The 12,250-nt window shown below is 36.1% G+C and overlaps 1 protein-coding gene across 3 annotated transcripts in view; it reads left to right on the top strand.

Annotated features, from left to right (window-relative positions):
• agbl1 (AGBL carboxypeptidase 1) overlaps nt 1–12,045 on the top strand; it is a 211,838-nt gene extending 199,793 nt beyond the window's left edge. For all 3 annotated transcript variants that reach the window (XM_084396546.1, XM_084396547.1, XM_084396548.1), the window contains one exon: nt 10,507–12,045. In XM_084396546.1, the coding sequence (XP_084252672.1) occupies nt 10,507–10,771 (265 nt within the window). In that variant the 3' untranslated portion in view covers nt 10,772–12,045. The remainder of the gene's footprint in view (nt 1–10,506) is intronic.
• The last annotated feature ends 205 nt before the right edge of the window (nt 12,046–12,250 follow it).

Here is a 12,250-nt window from a genome sequence, read left to right on the forward strand (position 1 = left end):
CGGTCTGGACTCGATCCGTTGAGGAGCTATTATGCCCGAACAAAAATTGTTCGGACCAATCAAATTGTCAGGGCGGGCTTTATACGATGATGGACAGATGAGCAACAGCAATCATCCACGTCATCAACGAGCGCTTGGGTTGAATTCGTTTACAACAAAGATGATTGCCGCTGGAGAATTGAGATTTCACACTTACAAATAAGTCAGATAGAATAAATGCATATTTGGCGTGCTGTCCGAGGAGAGGGCTCCGGGCTCGGTATTCGGCCCAAACCTAAAGTACTCCCCCCGTATTCCTGTGTGTGTGAAGAACAAGCCGAAAGTGAGTGGAGGGATGCTGAAAACTGTCAAGGAATGTTAGTTGACAGAGTGAATAAATATATGCTTCCTCTCATGCTGATAGGGTAGACTTGGTAATTGTTTGATGACAAGTTGATTGGATTGATTATTTGAACGTGCTCCTCCCGAACTTTGTTTATAAAACATCATGTGTAGATTCCGCCATCGCGTCTGTTATAGAAGATATCGACAGCGCATTCAATTTAAAAGAGGAACAGAGAACCGCGATCAAGGCATTTGTCGATCGGAAACATGAATGAAAAACATACGTTACTTAATCCGTTGCTCTGATTGGTTGTAGGTCTATCCAATTGAGGGCATTTTCCTTCCTGGTTCGGTTGAAACACGCCCCATAATCACAGCCCAATGGAGCAGTATCAGACTCACATTCTGACTAGAATCTGAGTCAGGCTACTATTTTCACAATTTACGTAGTTAATTTATAGTTATAATTATAAATGTAAATCCAGAATATATACAGTATATTTTCAGACTTATACTTATATTTATTCCATTGTACATTTTATATATTTACTTTTTTTTTTACAGCTTTCCATGTTTTCACTGTTAGACGTAGGGGGCGCTATTACACATACAGAATCTCCGGCTCAAAACACAGGCGGAAACAAGCGATAGCATGTAAGCATATAAATCAAAACTGCCTAACGTTACTGAATGAAATGTCGACCCAGGATGAGCTATAGGAGTGTGAATCTTTGGGGGTGTTGATGGACTCGATCTACTCCATCTATGTTTTCATCATCCTTCTGACTCTTTATGAAATAAGTTTTATGAAACTTACCCACATTCAAGTGTTGATATAAAAAGAATGCATGAAGCTAGAATAAAACAGGGTTTATTTGTTTGTTTAAAAGCAGAAGGTCAGTTCTTTCTTTTGATATATTGCATGTTCAGATATTCAAACAACAAAATATTCTAGGGGCCATGAACATTTTGTGAAAATGATCAAAAATGCTAGCGGTGGCTGGCAACTTTTCTTTTTTTTTTTAAACACTGGCGGGGAAAGAGTTAAGACTCATAATTTAATATTTGGATTTATAAATACATATTCGTAACTATTTACAATAATGCATTAACCAACACAAACTAACAATGAACAATATATTTTTTACAGCATTTATAAAATGTAAAATAACAAATAAAAATGTCCATGTTAGTTTACAGTGCATTAACTTATGTTAACAGATACAATTTATGATCTTTAAAATGCATTAGTAAATGCTGAGATTAACATTAAGATAAATGCTGTTGAAGTATTAATGTTAACTTATGTTCAGGTAACTCATTTTAAAATGTTACCAAATATGAAAATATATTATTGTAGCTGTGTTTTATGGTAGCATTTCTCTGTGAGCGTAGTGTTAATAAAGTAAAGTTTTGATGGTGGCATCAAAGTTTGGTTGGGGTTCACGGAAAATGAAGTCTCTGAAACTGAAATTGGTCAAATCAAGTTTATGGCACAATCCGCTGTTCATGAATATAGTGATTTGAATGCATCTTGAACTTGTGTCAGAATAGCAGCTTCGTGTCTGAGTGAGTTTGTTTCATTGCTTTTTGATTTGAATAGAGCGGAGATGTCTTCTCCAGCCCCAACTGAAGCTGTTTTATTTTTTTATTTTTTTTCTCACTGCAAAATTAGGCTTTTAAAATTCAAGCCGCTAAGACTCTTTATCAAACAAGCGAGGGGAGAATTCTAATGACCCGAGGATTGTTCTTGGTCAGGAGGTGATGCTGGGAGCAGACGGAGGCCGTCTCTCACTTCCATTGTGTTTTGATTGTCGATTCTGATTGCTCTGGAATTCGTCGATGGGATGACATAGATAATCCGATAGAGATTGCATATAATTACAAAACTAACAAAAGGTTTCTGTGCTATTGTACATACATAATAGACAAGCCATGGGAGAGTAAATTGAGGAAATGACTTATGTAAATAAAATATTTGTGGTTGAATTACATAAATCTCATTTTAGGCCTGACAATGAATCTATAACCCGTATGAAAATGTCGCTCTTACGTGTTCTTCAGTTATTAAAAAAAGACCTAGAAATTAACTCATTTAATTCTGCAAAGATGCATTAGATTGATCAGAAGTGACAGTAAAGACATTCATATGGTAACAAAATATTTCTTTCAATTATCTATTAAATGATTGGGGAGGAAAAAAGTATCACGCAAAAATATTAAGCATCTTTGATAATGATAATAAATGTCTCTTGAGCAGCAAATCAGCATATTAGAATGCTTTTTGAAGGATCATGTGACACTGAAGATAGTCAAATAAAATAGTAATTTTCAGTTGTAATAATATTACTGTTTTTATTGTACTTATGATCTAATAAGTGCAGCTTTGGTCTGACTTCTTTAAAAAAAAATAATAATAATTGTACCAATCTTTTGGAAGCATTTTGTTGATTTCTTGCTTTCTTTCTTTCTTTAGAAAAATTATATTACCTTTAAAAATATTCAGTTTCTTCTTTTGAATATCCAGAGAAGGAAACAGAAATATGCTTTCCTAATGATGTCTAAGCCACAGTTTGTGGTCTATTGATCACCCCTGACAAGATTTGAGAATACCTTTGAATTGCAAACGCAAAATATGCTGAAACCAGCCAAAATGCTAAGGCATACGTTTAACTCGGTGAGGTTAGTCAAGGTAATGATAATGAGCATTGTGCTGCTTTTTTGCAGTTTATAGCCTACAATATAAACCAATCTTGTTTGTTTGAAATCATCGTCCCAGCAGACATATACAGCCTGTCGGAATAATAATGCAATCAAATGTCTGCATTCACAATGTGTATGTAGATTGCAGGGTCAATTTCTGTTTACTATTGATTCGTTTGGTGCTCCACAAGAGAGGGAAAAAACTGTCTTTGCCACATTTCTGTACTCATATTCATCGAGATGTGGCACAGGCCTTGTAAATATTTGCATAATACTTGAATGAATGATATATTTACTTAGCAACTATCCAAAGCGGAATTCAAACTCTTTCTGCTAGCGTGCTGGCGAGATGACAAATGCAGAACGCGCTAGTGTTTCAGAAGCACACGTACCAATTTAGCCGAGCCAAGAGAGACTTCTGTAGATCATTAAACCAAAATAGTGGATTTGTCGAGCTGCTTCCCGTCTCTAAGAGATGAGACTGAGCATTTAGAGTTGACAAAAGCGCAAATCAGGTATTTCAACCATCAAACCTATAGCAAAACATAAGACAGAACTCATTTCTGCTGGGTAAACACTCACTGGATGGGATGGAAGGAAACAGGGCAGAATTGTTTTATCTTTACATCAGACGAGCATTTGACAAGTCAAACGGTGAAAACGTTTTATATAATAGGTGTGCCCAACTCCAAGATAGTATTTTTTGTTGTTAGTTGTATTTTGAGAGATGAAACTGTTCCAAAATTGCCTGGCTTTTAATAATGATTATTAGGGGGTTCAAGCATGAAATGCTGAAACCCTATTGTAATTGTAAGGATTTGTACAACTGATCGTGCAGGCCAAACCGTAAGGCCTAGAGACTTGAAACCTGGCCAGATGGTAGGCCTCGATTTGGGGAGAACCTATCAGAGTATGACCCCGATTGGCCCATAGGTGGCGCTACAGCAACCAAAAGTACAAAATCGCTCATAACTCTTAGACCGTGTGTCCTAGACTCAAGTGTCTTACACCACTGTGATCCCTGGAAAAAAAATTCTGCTATGTCGAATTTTGTCCAAAACCTACTTTTGCGAACTAGTCCCTGGTTTTTCGCCCGATCGGAACCAAACCAGTCTAGGACAATTCTCTGGACTCTCTAGATCAATAATTATCGAAAAAAAGTTGAACTTTTGCATTTGGGTGGCTGTAACAGGGTCATTTAGGAAAGGGGCATGGTAAAATACACTCAAAAGCCTATAAATCCTAAAGGAACTTCACAAAAAATGATGAGCATATGTGTCATAACATGGTGAAGAAGCATGCAGAGTTTCATGGAGATCGGACCATAGGTGGCACTGTAACTGGCAAAAAGCTTTGAAAACCACATATTTCCTATGGTAAATTGCCTGTAAATGAACTTTTCCATCTATTATTTCAGTGGTTAAAAGCTTGCTAAATAAAACTTAATGTCTTAAATGCTTATGTCCTTAAAGGCCTTAAATGCTTGAACCCCGATAAATGCTGCTTGCAGCTTTAATTTATTATAATTATTTTGTATGATTTATATAATTATTATACCCCTAATCTGTTACACATGAGCAATATTAGTTTAAATAATTATTATTAAAAATGTTGTTTAAATTAACATAATTATATACAGATAATAAGATTTGGAATCGGTAAATGAAGCTTTAAAAATGACTCCCATGTCTGAGTCTCTGTATACCTAGATATATTATCAACTCTCTAAACTATCTTCACAACTTTCACTTGCACTGATATAGCAAGATATTTTCTTCTTGCTGTGTAAATGCATTAATGCAATTCCTATTCTTCAATCTCTTCATCTTCGGCATGAATCTCGCTGATTCTCTCGCGAGAGGTGAATCGTAGTTGCTCTGTTTCAGGGCATGTGATTGGCTATTCGCTACTGATGTCACGCTTTCATGTGCACATGCTCCATGAACTCAGGTTCAAAGCCTGAGTTGACAGAGAACGTTGATGATCAGCGTCATTGTACCAACAAAGCCTGATTGAATTGGTTTGGTTAAACTACCTTCATGGTATTGAGCCCGGTCCCATCAACACTACCAGCAGTCATGTTGAATTTATGGTGTCATATATAAAAAGCATAATGATATATAAAGAGGACGTTGATAAAGAATTATGGGTAGGGGTCAAAGTGCATCACCCGCCCACCACCCATTTGTTGAATATGGCTTTTAAAGAGCCTCACGCTGCAGTGGCATCAACAGAGGGACATATTTGGGGTTTTTATCTTCATTTATACTGTTAAAGTTTATTTTTACTTTAATTACCATTTTAATTTATCAAAACTGATTATTAAATATGACAAATATAACAAAATAAATGTTAAAATATTTACGTAGTACTTTATGTATTAACTTTTACAGAATTTATAGGCTTTTACATACAGTACATATATGCGTTTAATATAGATTATTTATACATTTTATATAATATAATATAATAAAGAGATTATCCTCTTTGAATATGAAATGACTACTAATGCTCCACCATGATGCTGACTATTGAATATGTGTTGATATGTAAATATGGATGGACATACATATTTGTAACATCATAACAATGATGATTTCAGAATGTCTCTTTTTTTTTTTTTTTAGCTTAAATTACGTAATTGCTTTGGGTGTCCTTACATTTTCGGTCATGCATTTGGCAGACACTTTTATCCAAAGCTGCGTATTTGATCAGTTCTGGGAATCAAACCCATTTATAGCACCATACTCTACTGTTTGAGATACAGGAAACAAGGACGTTTTGAAGCTTTGCATTGTTATTGTTAGATTATAGCTAAAATATATCAGATACTATATTTCTAAAAAGCAAGAGCAACCTTGTTTTTTTCCTTCCTCTGCTTTTAGGATGACGAAATCAAGGAGTCGATGTCTGTTTAGCACGGTCCAGTTAGCCCCTGCTGGTTGACAGTGGAAGCGCATGTAAAAGCAAGTGCTATGTGCCAAGTGGTCAGCCACAAACCCTGCAACTATCCGCTTATCTATCGCCCAGAGTCCCTGTGTTCAGTCTCCAGCCACAGCAGCATAATCCTCCTGATAGGCATTGATTGCCTCCATCCGTACAGTGAATTACAAGTGATCTTGGATTAATTGAAATGGCAGGTGATTGTGTTCTGGAAACCTGCAGCAAATTAGCCACACAGGACACATTTAACTTCCTCTAAAACACCATTGACTTTAGGGAATTGAATTATACATTTCATTCGATCTTCTTCCATTTTGTGCTTTCTTTTTCCATAGAGGAGACCGGGATAGTTGTTACTTATTACAAAGAGCACAAAATATCATGTTCATAATCTTAAATCATATTGCAGTTACTTGTTTTTCCTCTTAAACAACTTCCGTTTTCCTTTGACATCACTTGGGCTTATTGGATAATGTTAACCAATAGTCAAATAGCTATTTTGGCCTTGTTTGAGTTCCATTCTGGCATGTACGCTTACTTTTCAGAATCCAGTAATTTCTCAGTTGATAATACCATTTCATTTGGAAATATGTCACATTACAGAAAAATGGGTTGTAAATGCCAATTCATGCTGATTTCATGAATGGCAAGTTCCCAGTGTGAAAGTTGACCCTATAGTGCCTGCTAATTGGAGCATGTTTTCACAGAAGTTCAGTGGTGTTAAACAGTGTTGTTATTGCCAACTAAAACTATTAAAAACTTTGTTTTTGTTAGTGAAATAAAGCAGAAATAAAAATAAACATTATATAAAATACTTAAAATATTAAAATATGCAACTAACTTAAAATACGTTTATTTTAAGTTATTCCGAAGTACTAAAATGATTGAAACTGAAATAAACAAACAAGTCTAAGTAGAATTGTTGTTTTTTTAAATAAAATTTGTTACTGAAACTAAAATTAAAATAAAAAAACTGAAAATATACAAATAAATGTAATACAAACTATTAATACAAATATGCATATTACTAAGATAACACTAATAAACTGCATATTTTCCCCAAGGTGAATACTTTAAGCTACGTGTCTATAGAGACATTTACAGAAAGTGAAGCTACTTTATCAAACATGGAGAAAAAAGTGAGACAACTAGCCCCAGTCTCCCCCTGTATCTATCTCACGTTCTCTTATTCCGTCTACACTGTCATCTTACGATCTTTCGAGATGTGCGGTGTTGTGTTTTTATGATTGAGTGCTGAAAAGCCGACCTGCTGAATGGCATAAAGATGTATGGACTCGCCGTGGCCAAGCGGCGCAGAAATGAACACGTTCAGCGCCCACTTAAAGTAATTGAAAGCAGACCTGCATAAGCACACAAAGTCTTTGCTTTCAGAGAAGTCAAGAATAGAGCTCATCATATTCAGAAACCTGCATCACTGTTAAACTGTATAGTTTGAGGTGGTGTAGCTTTACACAGATGAAGGTGCCTTGTTTCCTCAAAACCGATCATTATGAGTTCATTCTGTAGGTTATTGACACGTCTCTGCGGTATTTCTATGGAAGTCGATAATGATTTTGTCCTTCCTGCAGTGTCATAACTCAATGAGTGAGTCTCCAGAGCTCAAAGGACAAAATTGCTTCCAAAGAAGTTTAAAATTAAGTAAGTGTGTGTGTGTGTGTGTGTGTGTGTGTGTGTGTGTGTGTACTTGTACAACTATCAATGTGAGGACCAGAGTTTTAGAGCATTGGAGTGAGGACAAAGAGAGTAAAGTGAGGACATTTTGGCCGGTCCTCACTTTCTGAGACCCCTTTAAAGGCCTGTTTGAGGGTCAAGAGTCAAGACTTGGTTTTAGGGATAAGGTTATAATTAGGTTAAGGGTAGGTTTAGGGTAAGGGTTCGGGTTAGGCACTTAGTTGTGATAGGTAAGGTTAGGGTAAGCGGCTAGAGGTTGCATTGTGTCAATTAATGTCCTCATAAAGATAGATATCAAGAGGTGTCAAAAGTATTCACATTCATATTACTCAGGTAGAAGTATAGGTACTAGGGTTTAAAAAGACTTCTGTAGAAGTTGAAGTATCAACTCAAGCTTTTTACTCAAGTAAAAGTATAAAAGTACTTGTTTCAAAACTACTTAAAGTATAAAAGTAAAAGTAATGTAAGGAAAAAAATGCAATTAATGCTCTCTCTCTCTCTCTCTCTCTCTCTCTCTCTCGCTAAATATTAGGGTTAGGGTTAGTTATATTTGACGCGATTTGCCCCGATTTCTCCCTCGCTTACCGCATCTAGGTTTCCTTCGGAGGAGTTGTGGCGCTTCGCACAACCAAATGTGACTACAGCCTCTCACAAGTTATAAAGAAAACACAACGCCAATCAGTTTAGCGATATGTATTCAGGAGGCGGGACTCAGATCTAACCCGTTTGTGTAATTGGCCAATTATTTTTTTTTAACGACGACAAGCCGGAATGAAAACAAGCCGAAATTAAATAGGAGTAACGAGGCTATTTTTAAAATGTAAGGAGTAGAAAGTACAGATAATTGCGTGAAAATGTAAGGAGTAGAAGTAAAAAGTCGTCTGAAAAAGAATTACTCCAGTAAAGTATAGATACCCCAAATTTCAACTTAAGTAAGGTAACGAAGTATTTGTACTTCGTTACTTGACACCTCTGATAGATATACAAGAATGTGTGTGTGTGTGTGTGTTTCTCCCATTTTGCATTCTATCTCAAAATGTTTGCGTTCCCCAGAGAAACTTTGCATTCGCTCGCAATAGCTTTACGTTTCCTCGCAAAATTTCTCGGGGAACGCAAAACATTTGCTAGAGAACGCAAAAAGCATTGACATATAATTTTTTTCTTCCACCTCATATTTTTTTCCATCACCATGTCCCTTTAGGTGTTCCATAATATCTTGATGAATCATTTTAATTAGTAGTGGCGAGCAAGAATGCTTGAACAAGTTTTTGTTTTTCGTGTCCAAAAAATAACAGATGACTTGTCACATACTTTAAAAACAAAAGGTTTCTCAAAACTCCATAAGCATTTGCTTAAACTTAGTTTATAAAGAACTGTTCAAATACTCAAAAGGCCTTATTAGACTCAGTCATGTGGTCTGTATATGCAAATCATCTCTCCTTACAAAAGACAGGTGCTCGACCACAAAACAGACACTAATATCCCTGCTTGTTATGTGTCCCGCACTGAATTTGGACATCCAGTCACAGCAGAAGAATAGACGAGTAACGCGCACCTGTTGCCGCACTGACAACCGCATAACAAATTGGTTCATTTTGCGAGTCAAGAGGACGTGATTTGTTTGTGAAAGGGACATGTCTCCTGCGTCTCATGAGACCGCTCCCACACACTCTGTCTTTCACCCAGAGCGTCATCTCATCTTTCCCATATAATGAAGAGGGGAAAATACAATGTTGTTCTTCACATTGTGGCACACCAGATGTTATTTTTTTTTTTCCTTTAATTTCCACCCAGGGCAGAGAAAATGATAAACAGACTCACACGTGCGCGCACACACATACCGGTGGCGAGGACGGGCGAATCGGATTGCTCATCACATCCACGTTCTCCATGGATCCCTGTGGTTTTGATCTGATTAGTGTGACTGGGCTTTATGTTTACTGTCAATCAAAACACTCCGCAAACTCAAGGTCACAGCGTCCTTCGCCAGATGCAGCAGCGGGGACAGAGCGATGCGTTTCCGTTCAAATTAATTTTGCTCTGTGGTGATGAAGTGATGATTTACAGAGCACTTCATTTATTTTTATTTTTTTTAAATGCATTGCTGTAGGTTTTTTTTGTATTATGTCCAGGGTTTGAAATTAACTTTTTCACTCACCAGCCTATTTGGCTACTAACTTTTTAAAGGGGACATATTATGCCTCTTTTTATGTCTCAAAATGTGTCTGTGAAGTCTCAGCTCAAAATACCCCACATATCATTTATTAGTCCCACATGTTTGAGTGGAAGGAAAAAGCTGTTTTCGTGCATGTCTCTTTAAATGCAAATGAGCTGCTGCTCCCCGCCCCACTTTCCAGAAGAGGGCGGAGCCTTTACAGCTCATGCCTCGGATACAAAACATTATCATCTCTATCGGTCACCAGCCATTCAGAACTTCTATTAGCCGAAACAAAAAAGATCAGAAATATCAGTCAAGGCTTAGATTTAAATATTTCCATGATTAAATCTGTATTGCTTTCAACTTTACGACAGTCAGTCACTGTTTGCGGATACCATTTAAATAGAATAAAATGGAAATAAGAACAAAATTTCTCTGTGACTTCTCTTATAATTGCCACAAGTTATTTAAAATTGAGCATTTATAAATGAGTTTGAGTTTTCAGAATGAGTTTTTGATTTTTGAAAATAGTCCTAAATAGGTTTTATTTCAGTTAGTTGACTAATTATAATTCGTTTTTCATCTAATATTTATATTTAATGTTATTTCAGCTTTATTTTAAGTAACCAAAACACAATAAACACCACTTACTAGCCAACTTATGACCTTTGTGTTTATTTGGGCAGTTGTTTCGAGGACGACGAGCCGCCCTGCGCAGAGGAGATCGAGTATTCGTCCTGCAGTGACCCGTTTGGTGCCAACGAACTGGACATGGAGGTGAACGGCAACACGTCCAGTGCGGAAGAGGATGAAGATGAGGAAGTGTGTAAGAACGGGAGGCGACGGAACCACCTTGTTCCTCACTACCTGCAGCAGGACGCCCTGGAGACTCTAACCATCAAGAGTGGACAGTGTAACGCCATTGACATCAGTAACGGCTACTTGTGTTAGGCTTCTTTTGCCTTTTCTGTTTATATTTTATATAAGCTGAGCAAAAGGGTGAAACGGAAATATTCAGCATTTAGTCTTGAGTCTAAGAAATTAAATAAGACGTCCACACCTGCAAAACATTTGCTAGAACACCCCATGGATGAGATTCCACCTGTGTTTCCTGATATAAACTATATGAATATGTATTTCTCACATAAAACAGCACTTGAGTAATGCATAATCATAATGGCGTGATGAGCTCATTGGGTGTTTCGGCCCTTTGGTGTTTGCGCTGAATCATTTGCAGGTGTTGTGGGTTTGTTTACGATTGCTCTTACTTTAAATAGAAGCCGGAAGCTTGTTCACTAAAGTACTCCGCCATATAACTGGTCTTGCACTGAAACGCATTAGTAAACACTTGACATTGTAAGATAGCACTGCATATAAAGTTTACCTTTAATAATGTATATTTATTATCATAGATGTTTTTATGGTTTTAGTTTTTAGTATCAAAGTGATACTTGATAGTTCATCATATGTGACCCTTGGACCACAAAACCAGTCACATGGGTCAATTTTTTGAAATTGAGATTTATACATCATCTGAAAGCTGAATAAATAAGCTTTCCATTGATGTATGGTTTGTTAGGATAGGATTGAAAAAATCAAAACATTGAGAAAAACGCCTTTAAAGTTGTCCATTTATGTTCGCGATTGTGCTGCATTCACTCACAAAAATAAATATTTTATATATTTACATTAGGAAATTTACAAAATATCTTCATGGAACATGATCTTTACTTAATATCCGTGATTTATTTTTTTGACATAAAAGAAAAATCGATAATTTTGACCCATACAATGTATTTTTGTACAAATATATCTGTGCGACTGTACTTGTGACTGGTTTTGTGATCCAGGGTCACATATAGATATATATATATATATATATATATATATATAAAGAGCTGTCCTTGCTCTAGTGCCTACATATACTGTAGTAACATGTTGTTAGGTGAATGTGCGATTTTCTAAGCATAAAAATATTAATACGCACAAATACTCATAAATACGTATAAAATGTATATACAGAGAAAGATACTGTATTACTTTTTCTTTTTTAATATATTTATGTATAAACATGCTTACATAGATATATAAGTAAAAATGAAAAGAATAAAGGCGTTTATGAAAATTTTCTGCTGTGACATTTTTATGACTGTTATTAAGTGAACAAAACTCATACTGTTAATCATTGTTGATAAGTCATATTATGAGCACTGAAACAATATAAAGAGACAGACACTAAATAAAAAGTAAAATACAGTCAGATAAATGCTGTTTGTGGTCTTGGTCTTTTCTTCCTTTTTTCATCTTATGCAATTTAAGATGACATTGGGGTTTCGGTAAAAAAATTTAATTTGTTTTACAAAAGCAGTCTGAGCCTTTGAGACAGATTTCATCCAAACTCTCCTCTGAATGTTTCATATAATGAGTTCT

This window comes from Rutilus rutilus (genome assembly GCF_951802725.1).
Source record: "Rutilus rutilus genome assembly, chromosome: 23".
Lineage (NCBI taxonomy): Eukaryota > Metazoa > Chordata > Actinopteri > Cypriniformes > Leuciscidae > Rutilus > Rutilus rutilus.